Source organism: Seriola dumerili, unplaced genomic scaffold (assembly GCF_002260705.1).
Source record: "Seriola dumerili isolate Sdu_G_001 unplaced genomic scaffold, Sdu_1.0 BDQW01001298.1, whole genome shotgun sequence".
NCBI classification, from domain to species: domain Eukaryota; kingdom Metazoa; phylum Chordata; class Actinopteri; order Carangiformes; family Carangidae; genus Seriola; species Seriola dumerili.
The window spans coordinates 263,388-286,942 of NW_019175553.1; the positions used below are offsets into that span (position 1 = coordinate 263,388).

Below are 23,555 nucleotides of genomic sequence, written 5' to 3' on the forward strand. Positions count from 1 at the left end.
TGACATTTATGCCATGCTATACATACGTTTTTTTGACATTTTTATTGCCATGCTATACTATGACGATTTTTTTGTTTTTTTTGACATTTTTATGCATGCATATCTCTGACAGTTTTTTTTTTTTTTTTTTTTTTTTTACATTTTTTTTTTGACATTTTTATGCCATGCTATACTATGACGTTTTTTTGGGGGTTTTTTAGCGTTTTTTTTGCCATGCTATACTATGACGTTTTTTTTACATTTTTACGCCATGCTATACTATGACGTTTTTTATGCCATGCTATACTATGACGTTTTTTTGGGGTTTTTCTTTTTACATTTTTATGCCATGCTATACTATGACGTTTTTTGGGGGGTTTTTTAGCGTTTTTTTTGCCATGCTATACTATGACGTTTTTTTTACATTTTTACGCCATGCTATACTATGACGTTTTTTTTGGGTTTTTTTTTTTTACATTTTTATGCCATGCTATACTATGACTTTTTTTTTACATTTTTATGCCATGCTATACCATGACGTTTTTTTTGGTTCGTTTTTTTTACATTTTTATGTCATGCTATACTATGACGTTTTTTTTACATTTTTATGCCATGCTATACTATGACGTTTTTTTTACATTTTTATGTCATGCTATACTATGACGTTTTTTTGGGGGGGTTTGTTTGTCATTTTTATGCCATGCTATACTATGACTTTTTTTGACATTTTTATGCCATGCTAAACCATGACTTTTTTTGGGGGTTTTTATGCCATGCTATACTATGACGTTTTTTTTGACATTTTTATGCCATGCTAAACCATGACTTTTTTTGGGGGGTTTTATGCCATGCTATACTATGACGTTTTTTTGGGGGGGTTTGTTTGTCATTTTTATGCCATGCTATACTATGACGTTTTTTTGGGGGGGTTTGTTTGTCATTTTTATGCCATGCTATACTATGACGTTTTTTTGGGGGGGTTTGTTTGTCATTTTTATGCCATGCTATACTATGACGTTTTTTTGGGGGGGTTTGTTTGTCATTTTTATGCCATGCTATACTATGACGTTTTTTTGGGGGGGTTTGTTTGTCATTTTTATGCCATGCTATACTATGACTTTTTTTTTACATTTTTATGCCATACTATACCATGACGTTTTTTTGACATTTTTATGCCATGCTATGACGTTTTTTTTGTTGTTTTTTTTTACATTTTTATGCCATACTATACTATGACGTTTTTTTGACATTTTTATGCCATGCCATACTACAACGTTTTTTTGACATTTTTATGCCATGCTATACTATGACGTTTTTTTTGCCATGCTATACTATGACGTTTTTTTTTACATTTTTATGCCATACTATACTATGACGTTTTTTTGACATTTTTATGCCATGCTATACTATGACGTTTTTTTTTACATTTTTATGCCATACTATACTATGACGTTTTTTTTTACATTTTTATGCCATGCTATACTATGATTTTTTTTTTTACATTTTTATGCCATGCTATACTATGACGTTTTTTTTTTTACATTTTTATGCCATGCTATACTATGACTTTTTTTTTACATTTTTATGCCATGCTATACCATGACGTTTTTTTTGTTTCGTTTTTTTTACATTTTTATGCCATGCTATACTATGACGTTTTTTTTTTGTTTTTTTTTTTACATTTTTATGCCATGCTATACTATGATGTTTTTTGAACATGCTATGGAATACCTGAAGTCTGCTTAAACTGTCTGTATTTACTGTGTTTTTTTTATTGTTGTTTTAATGTCTTATCACTGCATAACCTCTTGTAAATGCTGTTATATATATTGATGTAAGTGGTTTGTTAATAAATTCAAAAGAATAAAACTGGTTTGTGTGTGTGTTATTAAAATATGAAATGTTTTTCACATACATTATTTATGCCATACTATACTATGACCTTTTTTGACATTTTTATGCTTGACTATACTATGTCGTTTTTTGAAATTTTTATGCCAAACTATACTATGTCGTTTTTTGAAATTTTTATGCCTAACTATACTATGTCGTTTTTTTGACATACTATACTATGACTTTTTTTGGACATTTTTAAGCCATACTATACTATGTGGTTTTTTGACACTTTTATGCCTGATTATACTATGTCGTTTTTTTTTTTTACTTTTTCTGCCTTACTATACTATGACTTTGTTTTGGACATTTTTATGCCTGACTATACTTTGTTGTCCATGAAATTTTTATGCCTTACTATACTATGTTGTTTTTGGGCATTTTTATGACACACTAAACTATGACTTTCTTTATGGCATTCTTATGCCATGCTATACTATGACATTTTTTTTGGACATTTTTATGTCATACTATACTATGCTGTTTTTTGAAATTTTTATGCCTTGCTATACTTTGTCCTTTTTTGAAATTTTTATGCGTTACTATGCTATGAATTTTTGTCATTTTATGCCTTATTATACTAAGTTGTTTTTTGACATTTTTGTATCATACTATACTATGTCGTTTTTTGACATATTTTGCCTTACTATACTATGTTGTTTTTGGGCATTTTTATGACACACTATACTAAGTCATTTTTTGAATTTTTTATGCCTGACTGTCGTTTTTTTGACATTTTTATGCCTTACTATACTATGACGTTTTTTGACATTTTTATGCCTTACTATAACTATGTCGTTTTTTTTTTTTGTTACATTTTTATGCCTTACTATACTATGTCGTTTTTTTTTTACATTTTTTGCCTTACTATACTATGTCGTTTTTTTAAAAAATTTTATGCCTTACTATACTATGTCATTTTTGGGCATTTTTATGACATACTATACTAAGTTGTTTTCTGACATTTTTATGCCATACTACACAATGACATTTTTTTGACATACTATGCTATTATTTTTCGTCATTTTATGCCTTACTATACTAAGTTGTTTTTTGACATTTTATGCCTGACTGTCGTTTTTTTGACATTTTTATGCCTTACTATACTATGACGTTTTTTGACATTTTTTGCCTTACGACATTTTTATGCCTTACTATAACTATGTCGTTTTTTTTTTTGTTACATTTTTATGCCTTACTATACTATGTCGTTTTTTTTGACATTTTTTGCCTTACTATACTATGTCGTTTTTTTAAAAAATGTTATGCCTTACTATACTATGTCGTTTTTGGGCATTTTTATGACATACTATACTAAGTTGTTTTCTGACATTTTTATGCCATACTACACAATGACATTTTTTTGACATACTATGCTATTATTTTTTGTCATTTTATGCCTTACTATACTAAGTTGTTTTTTGACATTTTATGCCATACTATAACATGATGTTTTTTTGACATTTTTATGCCTTACTATACTATGACATTTCTTTCACATACTATAGTATGACATTTTATTTACATACTTTACTATGGCATTTTTGTGACATACTATACTAAACCATTCTAGCAGCAGACAGACACACCTGTACAGACTAGATGGCAAACATAGTGGAGCATTTATCAGCTACCGGTTGGACCTGAAACCTGAGCACACTGTACTGAAGCATAGTGTTGAGTTATATTAGTGTTTTGATAGATGAAAAATTGTGTATTTGATTAAGTCTATCTACTTGAAAAGCTTGTGCTAAATTCCACTATGTTAAAAGAGACAAAACAGACCATCTATAGACCATCGCTGTTGTGTCTGTCAATCTCAGGCTGATCACAGACACAGAAGCAGTAGTGTCAGACACTCACTCGCAGAGCCCAGCTTGTCCCGGCTGTGTTTGAATGCCACACGGTGAATCAGTCTGCTGACCTCCTTCATCTTTCTGCTCCATTACACCACAAGAGTCTGGTTCAGAGAGGAGAGAACAAAGTCAATTACTGATTTAAGAAAATGTTTTTGCATCAACAGCTGAATTAAAACAGATTGTATATATAACTCAGGAAAACAATAAAGGTCTCATACGCAAGTGATACCATGGCATCACATCACTGAATATGGACACTACAGACTATGTGAAAAAGCGATGGATAAAAGAACTGGACATTGAAATAACTGAAGACATGTGACTGCATGCTTGGGAAATACAGTCATCTTCCACCAACTCCCAGACCTGGAGAGTCTTCCGATAGAAAAAACTTGATTTGTTTTTTTTATCACTTCCAAACAGAAGTCTAAACAAACTAGCACTCGGCTACGCTGCTGGAGGGAATGTGCAGTAATTATGGTTGATCATGCTCACGTCTTCTGGACTTCTCCCTCTATGCAGTCTTTCCTGGGTTTTAGTGTCAGTATAACACTCACATTCCTCTGACTTGGACAGACTTTTCATAACTATTGTAATATGTAATGTGCAATATTTCATTTTAAATTAGGCAAATTTGCTTTGGTATTTTGATCATCTCATGACCTCATGTCTGCTCTTTTCTTTTGTCTGTTTGATATTTGTTTCTTGCTTGCTGTTCTCATAACGTGGAAAATGTCAATTCATTAAACTAATAAAAAGTTAAAAGACAAATCTAGATTGCAACTTTAAAAATGTAGTTTAAAAAGTCTAATCACATTTTTGTTTGAATTCCAGGTTTTCCTGGATATGTGTGAACCTAGGGGAAATTTACAAAATGAAATATTTTCTGCACATGATGAAAGATTTATACAAGAAAAAAGATGATTTCAGCTGATGAACAAAAAGCTGTTTTACCACTTTGAGTTCCATTAGAAGGGTCTGTGTTGAACTCCACACCGCTCCTCTGGGGGGGAGAAAAGGAAAGTTAAGGCCTCCGTTAGAACCAAACTGATGATCCTATAATTAAATGAAACAAAATGACAACAAACGTTTGTCTCCTCTAGAAATCCTAGGAGATCTAAAATATCAGTTTTCAAGTAAGAGTTGCCAACAGGAGCTTACATCTAAAGGAAATGTAATTTGATGATATCTTGCAACTGTTATCTGACATATAAACAGGGTTTTTGAAGCAGGACATAACACACGGGGAGGGTTCAAAAACTGGGCATGTCGGCCAAGGCATAAGTGAAAGCAACATTTTTATATTAGTTACTATGGTATGTCATCGAGTAACCCTGAAATATTGTTCTACAGAAAGTAATTCAATCAACAATTTTTCCAACAAAAATTCCAAATGTTTTCTGATTCCAGCTTCTCAGATTATGAGGTTTAGCTGCTTTTCTTTGTACTTTTTAAGACCTTTTTAATACCACACAAAATTAAATGTAATACACATTTCACTGGCTTAAGCATGAAACATATCAATGAAAACCAATAGGGATGGTAAGGCCTAGAATTACTCACCAAGTGCATAAATATACTGACAATTTAGTCTGTGCTAATTAATTAAATATTATTGGTTTTGGACTGATGTTCAAATGAAACAACCCATTTAAATATGTAACCTGTTTTCTGACACTATATGATGAATTAATCAAGAAAACAATGGTTAGCTGCAGCCCTGGTAATGACCCTAACCTGGAACAACATCCTCACCTGCAGCAGGGCCTGTAGTCTGGGCGGCTCCCAGTCTCTTAGATAGAAGAGACAGTCACGAGGATGATGGGCGTGTAGACCAGTCATTTTGCACTGGGGCGTTTTACATCCCGTCTACAAGAGAAAAGCAAAATTGTATTTAAGATCTCGTCATAGCAGAGAAACTGCCCATCTGGGCTATAAATGGTCTCTGGGTCATTGCTGATGCTGGCAACTGCTCAGTTCAGATACTACTGGGCCTTAGCGTTGCGTTTCACATGATTGAACCATGGCAACTTGTTTAATCACCTTTAGAAGTGGGTTGGCATCTCTGATTTCACCCATGGCTTGTTCAAATCATATTTCAACCTAGCCCCAGTTTGTGTCACAGAAGCAATTATCTGTTTCTCTCAAAGAAAATTCACCGGTCACAACTTGGGAAATGGGTTAAAATTGTTTTTTTTAATCATTCATTGGATGAAATATTTTTCTCATCCAGATGGTTAGAAGATTCTTTGAGGATGCTGAAAATACCATGTGATTTTAAACGACCTTCTGGGTCATGCATGTTAATTTGTTTTTAGAGAAGACAAGTGTTACCTCTATGTGAGGCAGCACAGCTGAATCGGAAAGTATGAGTCAGTGGTGGTGGGTGAGCATCTGAACCTCCTCTTCCACAGAAAGAGCGAGCAGATTACTGATCCACACATGACCTAATGTGATGTTTCATAATGGCAGTGGTGGAATTCAAATGTATGCTCAAACATAACAGAGGAGAAGATCGGTAATGCCTGATCCTCCAATGCCCATTTTACCTGTGGTGTGCCACAAGGCTCAGTTTTTGGTCCATTCTTGTTTTCAATATACATGCAAATATAAAATGAATGTAGATGACACCTAGCTCTAACAATTATAAGTATATTGTAACCATTGTTATGAAAAGTGCTATACAAATAAAGTTATTATTATGATTATTGCTGCACCTAACTGCTGATGTTAGAAGGTTAGAAATGTTGAAAACAGTGTCTCTGAAAAGATATTGATTCTTCCAATACCAACAATTACTGATATTTGAATAGCACATAAAACAAGCGGAGGACTGCATTAAAAACATTTATTTTGGTCAACGAGAGGTTCAAACTGTGATTTTTTTTTTTTGCTGAACTCACCTTGTGGTAGGGGTTGTTGCAGCCGCTGCAGAACTGGTACCTGCACTGGGAGCAGCTGAAGTGCATGCAGCCGCCTTTCGTCAGAGCGTATTGGAACCTGCAGTGAGGACAGGCTGCAAGAGGACACCACATCCTCGTGAATTCATTTACTCCAAATATTGTGTGAAGAATAGTGTTTGTTTCATTTAGGAAACAACAAGAGCTTCATGAGCCAGAGTAGCTGTATCGGAAAACATGAGTCAGCGGTGATGATTTTCCGCAGAAAGTCTGAGCATTTTACTGAACCAAACATGATCTAATGTTTTCTAACCTTTAAAAATCCCTAGTGAATCAAAACACAGATTGACCCTTAAGAGTGCTATAAGATTAAAGCTGCAACTAACGACTGTTCAATTAATCTAATGGATTAAATGTTTGTGAAATGACGGAAAATAGTGAAAACATGCCCGTCACATTTTCCTCTAATGGTCAAAAACCCAAAGATAACCAGTTCAAAAACATATAAGACAAAGAAAAGCATTAAATTAGAAGCTGGAACTGGAAATTTTTATCAGTTTTGCCATTTACTGACTTTAAATTACTTCAGCGATTAATTGATTGTGCTAATCTACTTTTCATTAATCGTTTTAACTCTACATATAATGACATTGTTGGTTCCTTATTATTGATGCATAACCTGTAAGCATCATTTTAATGTTGCATTTGTCCAGATGACTGCTTTGTATAACTGTAATCGTCAATAAATCTGCAACGATAAACAATACAATAAAACATTAGCATTTATTAGCTAAATTCCCACACATTTGATAGTTGCAAGGTGACAATTCACTGTTCTTGGTCTTAAATTATAGTAAATTGAATATTTATGGGTTCTGGTTTGTTGGTCGGAGAAACAAGATATCTTATGATGTTACTTTCTGCCTTCGGATATCGTGATTGAAGTGTTTTATACTGTAGATCAAATAATTAATCGAGAGAGTAGTTGGCCGATAAATAATCATTAATTACAACCTCTATCTTAAAAGTATTTAGGAACTTTAGATATAAAATTAAAGTTTAGAATATACTACAATATTCTCCTCAAGTTAAGTACAAATTCTTCAAAATTGTCCCAAAGTACCGTCATGGAATTAGTTATTTTCTACTTGTTCCACCTAATGCATTTTTAATCAATAATGGGTTTTATGCACTGTGACTAAATAATAAAATAAAGAGTGATTCAAAAACCACCATCAGACAGAGGGAGGACAAGTGCTGCATATCTTTGTGCAAGTAGAAAAAAAATATCTTAAAAATTATGTAACTTTGTAACAGGCCAAAAGAAAATTGTGTTAAAGGGCAAACACACTGGTCTCTGAAGAAGTGGGTCAACTCAGTGCCAACAATGAACAATGAGGAAACAGTATAAATAAACACTGTGGTGGGTGAGGCTCACTGAAGTATAAACAGAGGGAAAAATGCTGAAATGAAACTTGTGGTTGTGGTTTTAGGTAAAGTTTGTAGCGAGTCTCACTGATGCCGTTGTCTCTCAGGTAGCCGGCCAGGCCCTGCCTCTGGTACTCGGGATCGTTCTCCCTCTTCCACTGCTGGAACTGTTCACAGGACAGATCCTGGTGCTGAGGCTCCCACTGGGACCAGAGAGGAAGTTAGTTCACGGTTCAGAAAGTTTCCAGGTGATTTAAGATGAGCTGGATGACTCCTACATGTGATGAAGACTGGTAAAAATCAGGACTAAGACTCACAGGTTTCTTGCACTGAGCGCAAAAACTTTTCCGGCATGACAGGCAGGTGACCTTCAGCTGGTCTCCATCATTGATAAACCCAGAGGTGCACTGATGAAGACAGAGGAAGGAGACATGTTGATCATTTCACGTAAATATGAATCATAAACACATATTCCAGTGTAGTTTAAATGTCTCCTATTATTTGTGTATGTTTTTATTTATCTATTTATAATTCTCCTCAATTTTTTTCCCTCCTCATGTTTAAAAAGTGTTGATGTTCATATGGCGTTGAGTTTGTTGACATTCATTCTCTCGTTGATAAAAAAGATAATCACATCATTTATCGAAGTGTTGAATATTAACAGTTAACGATGTATTAACCTTTATAATTGCATGTGACCAACTTCTCTAAAAGGCAAGTAATGGAAACGTCCATTGGAGGTGTCTCCCTTAGAGAAGACAATCAAAGTGTCGTGATGGAGGAGGATTTCCCTCAACCTGGCAACCCAAAAGTTCTTCTTATTAATGGGTTATAATTGAGCTATAAATAATTAGTTATCAAAACTTTGAACAAATTAAAAACATTAAACAAGCAAAAAGGGCCTTGGTTACGCCGACGTTAAACACCATCAGTAAAGGAGAGTAGCGAGTCACTGTAGGAATGCTAAAATATAAAATACACAGTTTCATTTTGGTACAACTAAAAATCTGCTGCAGAGAAACTTTCAGCTCCACCTAACGGTGAAGAAATGTAAACAAGTTCAGGAAATGCCAGAAAAAAAACATCTCTAGATAAGAGGAGTATTTGAAGACCAATAATTTGTTAGTCCGTCTACTACTACTCTGAACTACTACTACTAAATATATAGTTTGTTTTTTAAAAAAGCTCAGTAAAAAATAAACTGGAGGAAATAGTGCATTTTCTGAGGATTATTTTCAGCTGCAGATTAATCCACATTTACCTCCACTGAGTATTTGTGGCAGCAGGACTGTGTACGTTGGTCAAAATAAAATACAGTGTGTGTGTGTGTGTGTGTGTGTGTGTGTGTGTGTGTGTGTGTTTATTAAATGAAGGAAAAAGTCTTTACATTGAACTCCAAGCAGCCAAACAGAGCCAAAAACAAAAAATAGCTAGTATGAAAAGCATGGTATCCAAATTACACACGGAGGAGGAAATCAGATTGTGAGAAGCTGATAAGAGCCACAGGGAAGAACAAGCGGACCGGTTTTCTATGTCGGGGAGGAACTCACATGACAGCACCAGAGGAACTTTGGGTCTTTCATTAGAGCGTGCTCCGTCAGTTTTTTATGAAACAGATCGTACACCTCTGGCTCCAGGCAGTCCCGCAGCTGGAAAAACAACATGCTACTACTTTACTGTACAAAGCAAAACACAAACAAAAGAGGAGGAATATATATAATAATATAATAATAACAATAAGGAAATTACATTTGCTTTTAAGACTCAATGAGCACAAATTTAAAAGCTGCTCATCTTGTCATTTTAAAGTAAATGAATAAAGTTGCATAAATTCCTGTTTTGGTGATATCTCAGCGACGTCTTCAGGGAATTTCTTCAAATTTAGAAGAAACATTTACTTGCACACAAGGTGATTTTGGTGATTTAGATTTTGGTGGTGAAATGTCAAAGGTCAAGGTCACGGTGAACTCATAAAACAACGTTCTTGTGATATATCAGGAACGCCCAGAGGGAATCTCATTACATCTGGTACAAACATTCACTTGGACTCAAGGATGAACTCATGGATTCATACACTACTTATGACGCAATATAACACAAATGTCTATGCAGATAAAATAATGAAGTGATGATAGTCTATATCCAACATGGTCAAAGGTCAACTTCACTGTGACATTATAACGTTCTGCAAAAACACCATCAATCAACGCTGTAACATGACGGAGGCAGACAACCGCGTCAATCTGAACCCGTGTTGAAAAACACGAACAAAAACCACCGTGTTCCTCTTTCTCAGTTCACCTGTATGTCCAGCGTGGAGAAGTAACTGTCCAGTTGTTCTGGGTCGTTGATGTCGGGCTCTCCGCAGACGGGACACACCATGTCTCGGATGTGTTTGTCTCTCACAGCGATGGTGAAGTGTTGCCCGAAACACTCGTGGCACACTGAGCACTGACAGGAAGTCAGAGATTGCATCTGAAACACAGAGAGGACAAGAAAAAGAAGAGATGAACAGCTGCGTATGAAAGGCTGAACTCCTGCTTTTAAAAGAAAATGTATCTAATGTATCTAGTGCTTCAAATTATTGATCAATCTGCTAATTATTTTGTCGATTTTTGTCAAAAAAATGATTATTTGATTAATTTTCTGTCAAAATAAGCATTTTAGCTCTACTTCAAAACAAGAGTTGAGTTCTTGTATCACAGTCTAGAGTTTATAAACTTTATTTTTATGTTATAATTAGTTGATAAAACCTGATACAATAGATGGATTAAAGAAGTGTCAAAATCTATGAGATAGTATACATTGAGGTGTTATTAAATTTAAAACATGTGGCATGCATACTGTATATTAAATTAATTTGCATGGAACATGTTTGCATGTTCTGTTTCCTTATTATACAACTACTGGGTCATTCCCTGTCAAATCAGATATGGTTGTTGTTGCAACGTCTCAGATATAATTTCATTTGACAGCCTCAATAAAACTTCTCAAAAGCAAATAATATGTTGATTTTTATTCCCAGCCTCAACAAACTTTGTAGGATAATATATCAGACAAACATGACTCAACTATTAAAAGTTTATACTGCATGCCTATTGATTTTCTATAAGGTCATGGATTTGGGAAAAGTTCTTAAGCGAAAGTGATGACATTATAAACCTGTTATTTTGCACCAATACATCAATTATTATTTGTTTCTTCAAATGTAATTTATTTTTTATTTTGCCAATATTTCATGTCTCTACCACTAATGAACATGAAGATATTATGAATAAAACAAAGCGTCTCCAAATAATAATTTTTTTGATTATCTAATTAAAAATAATTATTATTTGATCTCCAAATAAGTGGACAAATACAAGGTCCTTAAGCTAATAACAAACTAATTATGATAATTATCATCTTTTGTGTATTTATTGAACACGCCCATTCAACATTAATCGTGCTGGTGGAAAAAGTAAGTGAACCCTTGGATTTAATAACCGGTTCCTTTTGCAGCGATAACCTCAAACCAGCTCTTCCAGTAGCTGCCGATCGGAGCTGCTCATCGTTCAGGAGGAATTTTGGACCTTTCTTCCTGCACTTCCTGCTCCAGCTCAGAAATATTCTCAGGATGGGAGAGAAGCCACAGAACTAAATACTTTCCATATTTTCATTTATAGACAGTTTTGTCTGTTTGACTGTGGACTGGACTGATGAATATTTCAACTCTTTGAGCCTTTCAGCTTAATGCAAATCAACTATTCTTGAGCCAAAGTCGCCGGAGATCAACAGATGTTTCTTGTGAATAGCGAACTCAATACTGGTGTATTCAGTATGGACGAGAACAATACGGTGATTGTGTTATTTGCTGAATTAAACTGTCTGTGTTTGTTTTGCACAAAACGCAGATGGTGGATTTGATTGTGAACTGGGGGAATGTTTACGAGCTGCAGCGCTCACACAGCAGAAACTGTGAACCTACAACCTGCAGCTTCATCTTTAAACCTCTGGCAGGGGAACGTTCCCGTGACTCACCTTGATGCGGGGAAAGATGGACAGACAGCAGGGGCACTCATTGTTGAGGAGACGCCTGATGAAGTCTTTGTCATGTGACTCCTTCACAGCTTGCACCACATCCTCCAGGGAGTAAGTGACGCCTGGCTCCTGGAGCAGCGACAGCACGAGCTCACAGCGCCCCCAGCTGGGCAGGTCGTACAACGCCAGCAGACGTCTGCACATCCTCTGAGAGGAGCAAGCGAGGACAAGAAGGTGGAGTCAAAAACAGAAACTATAATAAACACTACACGCACGTCATTCCCATGTCAGCACAGGTACAAGGTGTACACACTAAATTCCCTGAGGTAATTTGCAGCAGACGAACCTGTTTGTCCGGGTGCTTTGGATCAATCGGCGGCTCGGGCTGGTCGGTCCAGATACGCTGGTGGAAAGGCTCCAGGAGGGGGCGCTGAAGCAAAGACAAAGCCCCTTTGACTTCACCTCCGCTCTGCCGCAGGGCCTCCTCACACATGACCACATCCCTGAAACCCAGAGAGTGGAGCTCCCTCATCTGGACAGAGACACACAAACAGGAAGGGAATTTACAGATATATGTTCACAGTAAACATCTTTGTGTCAATACTTCCACAGAAAACATAAACGTTTATTTCTTAATTCTACTGGAGAGTCTCGAGTTTCCAAAGATACCAAATATGTCACCTTGTTGTACAATCCAAAGTTTGTAGAAGTCTCTACTGACTCTCACCCGATGCTGGGTTTTAGAGGGCAAAAAGTAAGGAAAAAAAATTTGACACGACTTCAATTTTTAGATTTTAATTCAGTTCATTAAATTGGGGCAAGTTGAATATTGGGTGCTTGAAATGGCGTTTTTTAAATTGCACAGCGTGAAATATTTAAAAATTCAAAGACGGAAAATTCCTCCCCCTAAATTCAGATTTCCAGTTTTCAAAGTAAAATATTTCAGTGAAATAAATCCAAAATAATTTTGTATTCAGGCGTGAATACATTTAAAAATCAGATGTGGGGGATAGAAATTATTTGTTTCCACAGATACATGCCAGTAATTTGTCACTTAACAAACACAATGTAAAGAAACATTCTTGAACTTGTAAGTGTTGTGGTGGTCAAACCACCGGAATAAAGATTGTTTCTAAATGACTTCAAAAATATCTGTAAATACTGTAACCACACGCATGTAGCTCTCTCTTTATCAACACTTCCTCCCCGGTGTGAACTCTCCTTTGTGTGAAGATATACGACTTTCCTGACCCTACATTTCTGCCCTCGGTTTAAAAAGTTTCCTTTTTTGTCTTAATGCCAGTTTGGAATTTATGCACTCTACTCATTAACCAGAGACAAAGAGGGCGGCCACACAACACTCCTACATATCACTCCTACCAGCGCTGCACAGACCCTCTTTGTTCTGACTTTATCTTTCAAGGGCAGAAAACTAGAGACACTCAGGAGACGTCCTGTTTTCTCACAGTTTTGTTTCATCTGTAGAAAACCTCCCTTCAACCTCACCTCACCACAGTCACCTGTTGAGACACAGCACCCCCCCGTGTACCTGTCCATGCATGAACAAAGAGACTGACGCTCTCTGTTTTTCTCTGACTGCAGTAAAATTGTTCTCTATTGTAGAGCCATTTATCACTGTGCTCTTTCAAAATAAAGGTGTGGAGAATTTGTTATCTGGCTATGACTGTAATAAACTTTGTATGAAAGCATTTTGAGGAACTTTTAAATGTTATCAAAATAAGTAAACAATGATGTGACATAATATTGATTCAAGTATTTGAGTCATTTAATCAATTACCATTTTGAAAATCAGCTGATAACAAATTGATCATATGAATTAGTCAGTCGTCAATCACTGCCTTTCTTTAGGTCTTTAGTGTTTCCACAGGTCACTTCAAATTGAGCCCTAAAAGCAATATTTCATTTTCTGTCAGGATAGCTGTGAAGTCATGCCCTGGCCGGGACCCATTAGCAATCGCCACGGCAACCAAGTCGTAGTACACAGACCCTGGCTTTACGCTCACAAACAATATGATAACTGAAACTTTGGTTCAGTCTCTCGTTTACTCGTTCTGACTTTGTGGTTGTGAGATTTAAACAGTTTCCAGGTTTGTGACTGTGATCGAAAGCGTTGAAGAACGGTATCTGGGTGTTTGTGGTCAACAGGTTAACTTTCCTACCTTGACCTGTCGGTCTCTCAGCAGCTGTGTCACGGCCCTGTCGGTGTCTCCTCCCGCTGCTAACCATGCCAGCTTGGCTTCAGCTCTGGACAGCTTCACATCTTCACCTGTGGCGTTAGGGCCGCTCTCCTCCGACTCCTCTCCGTCTTTCTCCACCACGGGTAGTATCCCACAATCCCCTGCTCTGTAGTTTAGCTGGACAGACGCTGCCATGGCGCAGATTTCATCCAGCAGGTGAGGCAGCTCGGACGTCAGCCAATCACAGGGGTTGATGTTGCTGCCGCCGCACATGCAGAGGGCTGCGTACACCTCCTCTGGGCTGACGCCTCGCTTTTCTGCTTCCTAGGGAGAAGAAACAGAATGAATCCTCGTTTGGAGACTCCACCTCTGGATTTAGTAAATTCTGCTGCACATTTTTCACTATTTTCTGACGATTCATCTATTAAATCAAGAAAACAATCAGCAGATTAATCAATGATGAAAATAACTTAGTTGCAGCCCTTCTTACAGCAGTTACACTGTTGTTTAAGTTTAATTTGTTTTTGCTCCAACAAGCACATAAACAATCACATCCCACCCTACAATTAATGCTCTGTGTTTACAACTGCAAATAAATTAGGGTTTGATAATCTGCTGGTTATTTCTCTGTTTAAAAATTAAATTATTTGTTCTATAAAAAGGTCAGAAAATCGGGAGAAATTGAAAACCATTCAAGTCCAAAACCTGAAATATATTCAATTTACAATGATATAAAAAATGCTTTTCCCTGTTTTAAATTACAGTAAATTAAATTTCAGTTTTGGACAGTCGGTGGAGCTAAAAAAAAAAAAAAAAAACTCTGGAAAATTCTTTTCTTTTCATCATTTTTTTTTAATATTTAATAGTTTGAGAAAGTTATCTGCAGATTTTATTGTTTCAGAGCTCACTGTTGTGCTCACTTTGACTGTTGACTGCAGAGCAGAGCAACAGCATTTTATTTTTCGGAGTTGACAGTTTCTCAGCTAATTTCTGTGATGTAGTTGTGTGAAGACCAACTCTGATCTGGTGGATGAGGGTGAGTCCGTCGTCCCTCATCGTCTTCTGTCTCTTCAGCTCCAGGTTCATTCTGGGCTTCGGCAGCGGCTTCCCGCCGGGCTGAGGTTGATCCTTAGTGATGGACGGAGTCTGCTGAAGAGGCTCGGGCAGAGAATCGCCAGGAGAGTCTTTACAGGGCAGGTTGCACATCTCACACACCAACGTGGGCTTGGTGTTCACGTAGGTGCAGAACTGACAAGTCCACTGTGAGAGACAAGACATTTAGATAAAAATATATATAAGATGCCTTAAAAGAAAATACCAAAATAAAGATATTTAAATATACATTATATTAAAAAGTTAAAAAGGCAGCAGCGTCGCCTCAACAGTGATTGAAATCATCATATTATAGTAAATCAAACTCTGTTATAAAAGAGAGATACAAGCCTCCAAATATGATCCCCTGTGCAGTAAATGCTCTTCATTCTAACACATCTTCATTCTTCATGTTGTTGTTTGTCTAAACTTTTGTTATTCACCCTTTGTCTTATTCTGGATAGCGTGCACAGATCCAGCATTTCTATTGTCTTCAATCATCTCATTCTGTTTTTATTGTGTTTTTGTTTTTAAGCTGTGTTGCTGAAAAAATTTATTACCTCTCGTGGGACAATAAAGATCTGTACCGAACTGAACTGATATCAAAATGATTGTTGCTTAATTTTCCGACAGCAGACTAATTGAATCATGAACCAGTTGTTTCAGAGCAGCTGTGGATTAATGTGAAGTGCATGACGCTGTATTTCTGGAGCTAAACTCACACTAGCGACTAAAAGTTTAGATGTCTTGTCCTGCTGCTTCACTTTTAACTTTTTTTATGTTTTTCTTGTGAGTCTCGCAGCTTTGTGCATCTTAACAGCTATAAAATAAACTTACATTTCCATTCGGATTGTGTATCTTCAGTAGAAATCCTGATGATTTTGTTAGTCCCTTGGCATAAATGGGACATAAACGACTCAGAAGGTAATAAACAGCAGCACTGAGACAAACCTTGTCTCCAGTATCAGTCAGGGACCCTGGGTTGGACGACACTGGGGCGATGGGCGGCCGAGTGGCCAGACGGGGGCGCTCACACACCTCACACAGGATGCTGCTGCCTTGATTTACGACAGTGCAGCTTTTACACTGCCACTCTGAGGAATCACACACAGGCACAACAACAACAACAACAGTGTTACTGCTCCGTGGCTTCATACAGTAACTGTTTCCTTATGTCAGCTACGTGACATTATACTTCCATTGATTTGTTTTTCAGATTTATTGCTGATTGTTTACAAGCTCGTAAATGTAATCTTCTCCAGGCTAAATTAAGGTGGAAAAGTAATGAGCTCTTCTACATTTAGTATAGATTCAGTGCAAAGTCGTATCTTTTAAATTCTAGTATTTCTCATCTGTTGTACTTGTTTATTTCACCATTTTTTGTACTTTTATTTGTCCTATCCTATATATACCAAAATGTTTTCATCTCTTCGTCTCAGCACTAACTTTGTTCTGAAACATGCTGCATGAGTAAAGTCCACCGTCTCTGTGTCGAAGTCTCACCTGTGTTTGGTGACGTAGGAACTGACATGGGACTCTCCTGAACGGTGGAAGCAGCCGTGGCGAGTCGAGGCCGTTCACAGGTGGAGCAGAGAACAGCTCGCATCTCGTTCACTGTGGTGCAATGAGCGCATTCCCAGGGCGACAAAGAGGGACTGAAAGACCACAGAAAAAGAATACGTTTATATTTAAAGGTATAGTTAAGCTAACACTCACAATGTGCTGCTCTCCCTCCTTTAACACTGCAACTTCTTGCTGGATCTATATTCATGTAGGTGATCCAGTGAGAGACGTTTGACAAACATAAAACTTGCAGGACTATAATAAAAGAATAAGTACAAAGCATAAAAGCAAAGCTAACCTTGCTTAAAATCTTTGTGGAGGACTATTAATACTGTTTATTTATATAATCCTGTGACCTTATTAACATCACCACCACTCTGATGGAGTGAACCAGACAGTAAAAGGCGTTTAGTGTCATCACGTTTCCGGCAAAGTTCACTGAAGTTCCTTTTTTTCCCCTCCTCCTCCTCCTCACCTGGATGTTTTGGCAGGTGAGACGATCGTTCTGTTGTGTCCTTTGCGGTCGGGGTGAGAGTGGAAGAGCTTGTCACAGTTCACACACAATCTCTGGACACAGGTGGAGCAGTGAGCGTAGACAGCAGAGATGCCACAGATACTGCAGCTCTCTTTAAAAAACACACACACACACACACACACACACTACGAGTTAAAAAAAGAACAAAGACCACAGGAAAAACTTCCTGCTTTAAAGCCTGCTGTAATGCGACATACCCTGGTTGGTTTTCTGTAATTTGTCCCTCTTGTGATTGGCTCTGGAGGGATGGCGGTGGAAGAGGATATCACACGCGTCGCAAAAGGCTTGATTGTCGCAAGACGGGCAAACCAGAGACGTGGCGCTGCCACACAAATTACACTCGCTGGCTGCAAGAGGGCCTGGAGACAAAGGCAGAAAACCAATATTCAGTGTTACTGGTTAGATTATATTGGGATATTAACGTCACCTGTGCTGGTCAGTGACTTTAATCGTGTCCGCAGAGTATCTGTGGGTCACTTTCACCCCCAGCCCAGGTATAATTAAAGCTGGCTCGTCCTCCTGTGATTTAAATCCCGTACAGTGCAACATCCCTGTATTTTAAAGTGGATGTCTGAGCTGCTTGTCCTTCTTCACCTACTTTACTTTTTAATTTGAAATTAAGTTTGTGTGAGAATTGACTAAATCAGAATTGTTTTTATTGATCTTATAGTTAGAAACATGTCAAGTTCAACATATGGACTTCTTTGGAAACCAATAATGATGAAAGAAAGAAGCCGTCAGGAGAGCAAGACCCCATAAAGTTACAGACAATATCCTGTTATTTTGTGATGGTTAAAAAGCTGTCCAGTGATTATTTAATTTCCTACATCCTCCTTTATTTAAATCCCGTCTGAATGAGGTTAAACTGTAAATTTGTGGCATCAAAAGACTCTAAACGACAAACGACTAAAGCAGGTGGTCAGGTGTGGCTGCAGCTCACCTGTTGATGATTTCAGGGGCTGTGCTACGAGGTGCGGGGCGGGTTTAGGGGAAGGAGAGAGCACCTGGGGTTTGTCTCCAAGCTGCTGCTCCTCTCCCGGCGGGACCGCCACAGAGTCAATCACCACCGTGTCCTAAAGGAAACAGCATCGCAGTGAATCCTCTTTTCACTGTAAACGTCAACGGATGGATGAAGGCTGCAGCTCAGTATTAGACCACAGTGTATGATTGTATGTGTTTTTCATCAGATTTACTTTGATTTGAAGATTTACAGAACAGATACAGGAATATGAAAAATAAACTTTGGAAATAATCCCACTCATATAAAGTTGTAATTTGCAAAAAAATATATTTCAATTGATTTTATTTATTGATGTATTATGTGATCTCTTTATGATCGTGCTGTAAAATGTGGTATATCTCCTGTTTAACTTCATCAGCGACGATTATTCAACAAAAACATGTAAATCAACATAAAGTTAATGTTTTTATTCTGTTATTTTTTCAGGAGCTCGAACCAAATTGTCACTGCCTCCTCCTCCTCATATATTAACATATACTCTATAAAGCACCACAGTATAAAACATCAATTTAATAAAACCAAATGTACAATGTTCAGGATCAAATTTAATAAGAAATACAGCAATTGATTAAAAACAATGAAATACCATTAGGTAGAAATATCAACATACAAATATAAAAACTATTTTGTAGATTACAGAGCGAGTTGTGAAGTAATATTATAATAATGAGGGTAGATGCGCAAAAAATGTGTAAAGCTACTGAAAATGTTTGTACAGACCTGCTGCATGAGAAATGGGAGGATGTCTTTGAAGGTTTCTAGGTGAGGATGGGTGCCCTAAACAAACAGAGACATAACAAATGGAATATGTTGAATCCCTCGCACAGAAACCGCTGATCAAGCAATTAGACGACCGACTACACACGAATACGAACCTTAATGATCATGTCCACCTCCGTGCGTAAGGTCATGACCTCCAGCGTCACTGCAGCCACTTTCTCAGCATCTGGTTCGCTGACTTCATCTGGGAAACTGAGGCCATCTATCTGCTGGTTGGTGTAACCGTAGAGAAAAAGGACTCGCCGCCCTCCCTGCCAGAGGAAATCAGGGTTGAGCGCTTTTGTTCAGTAAGTTGGACGACCTTCACACTTTATCTTGGCAATATACACACCGGTGAGTTAATCATTATACTTGCGTCCTCATTTTTAAATGTTAATTTCTGCAACACATTTGCACCAAAAAGCTTCAATCTTCAATTAAAAGTCTCACTCAAAGCAGAATTACAATGAAATGTGTTTAAGACAGAAGTATCTAAACTGTGCTCACCTTGATGGCGTCCACCGTGGTCCTGAAGACGGGGTTGTTGTGCTTGACGCTCCTCCAGTATCTGGGCCTGGCAGGGCAGGTCAGGTTACAGCCGTACTTCTCCAGGATACTCAAGGCCTTGACCAGTCTACTCAAAGACTCCAGCGCCTGATGCAGAGATAAAGTTACTGGGTTAGTGATGTCATTATGGTTAGTACACCTATAAAAAGGCTAGGGTCAACTGTTAACCAACATTTAACCACACATTTTTGACTTCCAACAGTGAATTAGTTTCTGTGATTTAGCAACAAATATCCTAAATATGAAAGTAGTTGATACAGCTTTTCTGGCAAAACACGTAAAATAATGTGTAAAATAATTATTTTGTTTATTTCTTATTTTTGTGTAATTTTCATTCTTATAAAAGTTTTTATTTGATTAGAATTCAAAAGATTGCGTCATTTATTTAAATTCTGACAAGTATAGTCAAAAAAAATGTTTCTTTTGAGTCTTAATTCTTCTTTTTCATCTAAATTTTCTTCACGTTTTACAACTTTTAGGAAAAATCTTAAAGAAACAAAAAGAGACATTTTATCACATATCAGCAGATTACATCAGTTACTTGAAATTTAAATCCTGAAAAACTGTCTGAATTTGTCGATACTTTATAAAGACTGCGGTTAAAACTAAACAAAATGACTTATAATATGACTTCATTTACTTTAAAAAGGTGTACTAGTTCTACCAGACTGCATTCCACAAGTGGATAAGAAGAGTGAGATACCGATGTCGCTCTGTTTGTTATCTACACATGTAGTTTATACGGTATTAAGGCTCTGTTGTGAGTTAGTTTTGGAGATTTTCTGCCCTCTAGTGGTCAGAAATGAATCGGTGTAGTTGTAGATAAAGACAAGTCTTTATAAGGTAAACTGATGAGACTCATTTTCTGGAGATTCATGTATATTTTCGAAACAAGAAAAATGTTTCTCATGGTTCATCTGCCCCTGAAATAATTTATCCGCCAGTTTTTTATTATATTTCACATGTAAATTACATATTTTCTTGATGTTTGAAGTGAAAAGAAGTAATTGCAACCCCTGCAGCAAACTTTTTTCTCTCATGGCAACAAAACATCACATGTACATTCCTTCTTTTAGGTTTTAGTTTCACAATATAATTAGTAAAATCTAGGTTCAGTTCATTGTATGTTAGAAAAGACTGTTTCACACGGCACCACAGGATCAGTTGAGAGAAAACTTTACCTCCAGTCTGTTGCGGTCGGCTGTGTTCTCCGTCAGCATGGCCTCCGCTGTGAGGTGATGGTACTTCTCTGACAGAGGCAGAGCGATGCCGGCCATGGTCTGGACCTCAGTCTTCACATTCTGGGCTGAGCCCGAGGAGGAGAGGAGGGACTGGGCTCTGCTCCTGACCTCGTCCATCTCTACAGTGGGAGAGCTGCTGCTCATTGCTGTTGAAGGGGGAAGTCGTAAATTTGATGATCAAATCGTTGTTTAAATAATTTATCATAAAATAAAAACTAATATTTGCACATTCCAGTTCCTCTAATGTGAGAATTTGTTGCTTTTCTCTGTTTAATATTATAATAAATTTAATATTTGGGGGTTTTGAACAGTTGGTCAATCAAAACAATCAATCTGAGGTCTGTGGTCTTTTCCACAATTTTCTGACATTTTATGAATTCATAATTAACCTAGCCAATAAAGAACAGTTAAATAAATGGTTGTAGGGTGAGGAATTATCCATGGGCTTACATTTTTGAGGTTCTTGTGCTGTACTTGAGTATTTCACTTTATTGAACCTCCAAATTTTAGGGGGGAAATATTGTATTTTTTACTGAACTACATTTATTTGACATGTGTAGTAGTTACAGTATGGTAATATTAAAAAACATAAGGCATTATTATTGACTAACCTACAACAGATTAAATATAAATATAGTTAGTCAGCTCCACCTTAACCTCCTAAAGCAGTAAAATTCTAGTTTCAAATTTATGCAATCTGTAATATAGTGAATAATGGGTATAAATAAATTATCAATAATAATTCATCAATAAAATTAAGTATCTCAGGTATTTTTCTGCATATGGAGTGCTTAACTTTTGCTGATAACACTGTTCTTTAGCTTTAGTAGGATAGTAAATAACTTTTTGAGAAATTTAGTATTTTCTACATTTATACATTTCTGCTTTAAGCATCAGTGAGGACGTAAACAAACCAAATGCTTGACAGTTCTGCTAATAGTCAAGTAAAAAAAGAAGTAAATCAAATCCCATTTTAATATCTATTTCAACCATTTATTCTGAGTGTAGGTTGTCAGTAAGTTAACAGCAAGGCAGGGTGACTGTGGGGTAACGTGTCCTCAGTAATTTCAGTTTTAATTTATCATATGACAACATGATGTTACTATGGGAAAGTCCAGGTTAATAATAGTTTCACTCTCCATGACATTACAGTACTCAACAGCTGTCCAGCTTTGAATATTGAATCACAAACACGACAAGACAACAGTTTAAAGCAGTGTTTTTAGAGGTAACATCTTATCTAATAGCAGTTAATGGTGTCATTTGTTAGTTCCGATGTGTTAAAGTTAGAATTTGTAAGATACAAAGCAAAGCAGACAACAATAATTCACGTTAGGTGAAACCGAAACTTTCAGAAATGTAGCTTCACAACTACTTACCTGTCGTCCTCAAGGCTGCCTTTAACGGTAGTTTCGTCCTCCCGCGTCTGGCGGGAAAGTCTATACGCTGCCGTTAATTAAAATAACGTGGTTTAAAGTTGATACCAGTGACTAAAGTCTCACCTTCGCTGAGTTTTCTCTCTGTTTAGCTTTGGAGCTAGCTCCAAACCTAGGCTTCAAACGCGGAACTGCAACACAACGTTTTGTGTTTCTGCTCTACTTCCTGCTCGTTTTTCAAAATAAAAGCGAGGATTTCTACAAATTAAAAGCAGTAATTTAAAACCTTAATTCTGCTTATCTGCAGCACTTTGACACTGGTTGAATACACTAAGTTGCCATTTCAGTAGGGACAACAAGCAAAAGTTTATACAACAAATCGTCCTTACTGTTTTAGAGAGGTGCTGATTCAACACAAAGAAGATTTTACACAAAGAAGATCAAGATGTTTATCAGGAGAGGTAACGTCATTGGATAACACAACTTGAATAGAAACAGCATTTTGCAAATGAACAGAATAAGGCTTCAGTTGTTGTTCTCTTTCATCTCATGTCTAAAGCTCACATCACCCACATCTGAGGTACTTCGCTTTGCAAAAGTCAGTGCTGGATTTCCCTTAAAACCACATGTAAAGTATAAGAGCTGCAGAGAGCAGAGTGTAACCGGTCAGGTTAAACTGTTTCCTTTTGGTGACACTGTGAACTAGTTAGAACATGTTTGTACAGACTGAACATAAGAGGAAGCTTTGGGGAGGTTTTGTCTGATTGTCCTTGTGATAGAGTTGGACTCTGGCTGATAGCACATCTATGGACACAATACCATTCAGGGCTGTGCACAATAAACATCTCAATGTATTAATTGAAATACAACTGGAAACTACGCAGAAATTGGTATTTTATCTGTGATAAATCACAGGAAATATGCAGCAACAAACAATAAGAGAGCAGTACAGATCTGAAGTCAAAGACACCCTGCGCTGGCCACACAGTGTAAGACAACACTTTCATCTGCTGAGGGGGGAAAGTTTCTCTGTGATCAGCTTAAATGTCAGTTTAAAATGTTTACATACTGTATATACATAATTAACTTTTGAAATGCACATTATTTACATATTCATAAAGTTT

The 23,555-nt window shown here is 37.0% G+C and overlaps 1 protein-coding gene across 1 annotated transcript in view; it reads right to left on the bottom strand.

Annotated features, from left to right (window-relative positions):
• rnf31 (ring finger protein 31) overlaps positions 1–22,610 on the bottom strand; it is a 29,237-nt gene extending 6,627 nt beyond the window's left edge. Inside the window, exons 1-22 of the mRNA XM_022767766.1 lie at positions 22,435–22,610; positions 20,996–21,201; positions 19,755–19,901; positions 19,364–19,519; positions 19,209–19,265; positions 18,408–18,540; positions 17,665–17,826; positions 17,408–17,558; positions 16,873–17,024; positions 16,321–16,463; positions 15,295–15,537; positions 14,260–14,601; positions 12,426–12,611; positions 12,080–12,286; positions 10,361–10,534; positions 9,610–9,708; positions 8,377–8,466; positions 8,148–8,262; positions 6,635–6,747; positions 5,487–5,600; positions 4,686–4,734; positions 3,736–3,832 (exon numbers count right to left, since the gene is read on the bottom strand). Of these exons, the coding sequence (XP_022623487.1) occupies positions 3,736–3,832; positions 4,686–4,734; positions 5,487–5,600; positions 6,635–6,747; positions 8,148–8,262; positions 8,377–8,466; positions 9,610–9,708; positions 10,361–10,534; positions 12,080–12,286; positions 12,426–12,611; positions 14,260–14,601; positions 15,295–15,537; positions 16,321–16,463; positions 16,873–17,024; positions 17,408–17,558; positions 17,665–17,826; positions 18,408–18,540; positions 19,209–19,265; positions 19,364–19,519; positions 19,755–19,901; positions 20,996–21,199 (3,134 nt within the window). The 5' untranslated portion in view covers positions 21,200–21,201; positions 22,435–22,610. The remainder of the gene's footprint in view (positions 1–3,735; positions 3,833–4,685; positions 4,735–5,486; positions 5,601–6,634; positions 6,748–8,147; positions 8,263–8,376; positions 8,467–9,609; positions 9,709–10,360; positions 10,535–12,079; positions 12,287–12,425; positions 12,612–14,259; positions 14,602–15,294; positions 15,538–16,320; positions 16,464–16,872; positions 17,025–17,407; positions 17,559–17,664; positions 17,827–18,407; positions 18,541–19,208; positions 19,266–19,363; positions 19,520–19,754; positions 19,902–20,995; positions 21,202–22,434) is intronic.
• Positions 22,611–23,555: the final 945 nt, after the last annotated feature.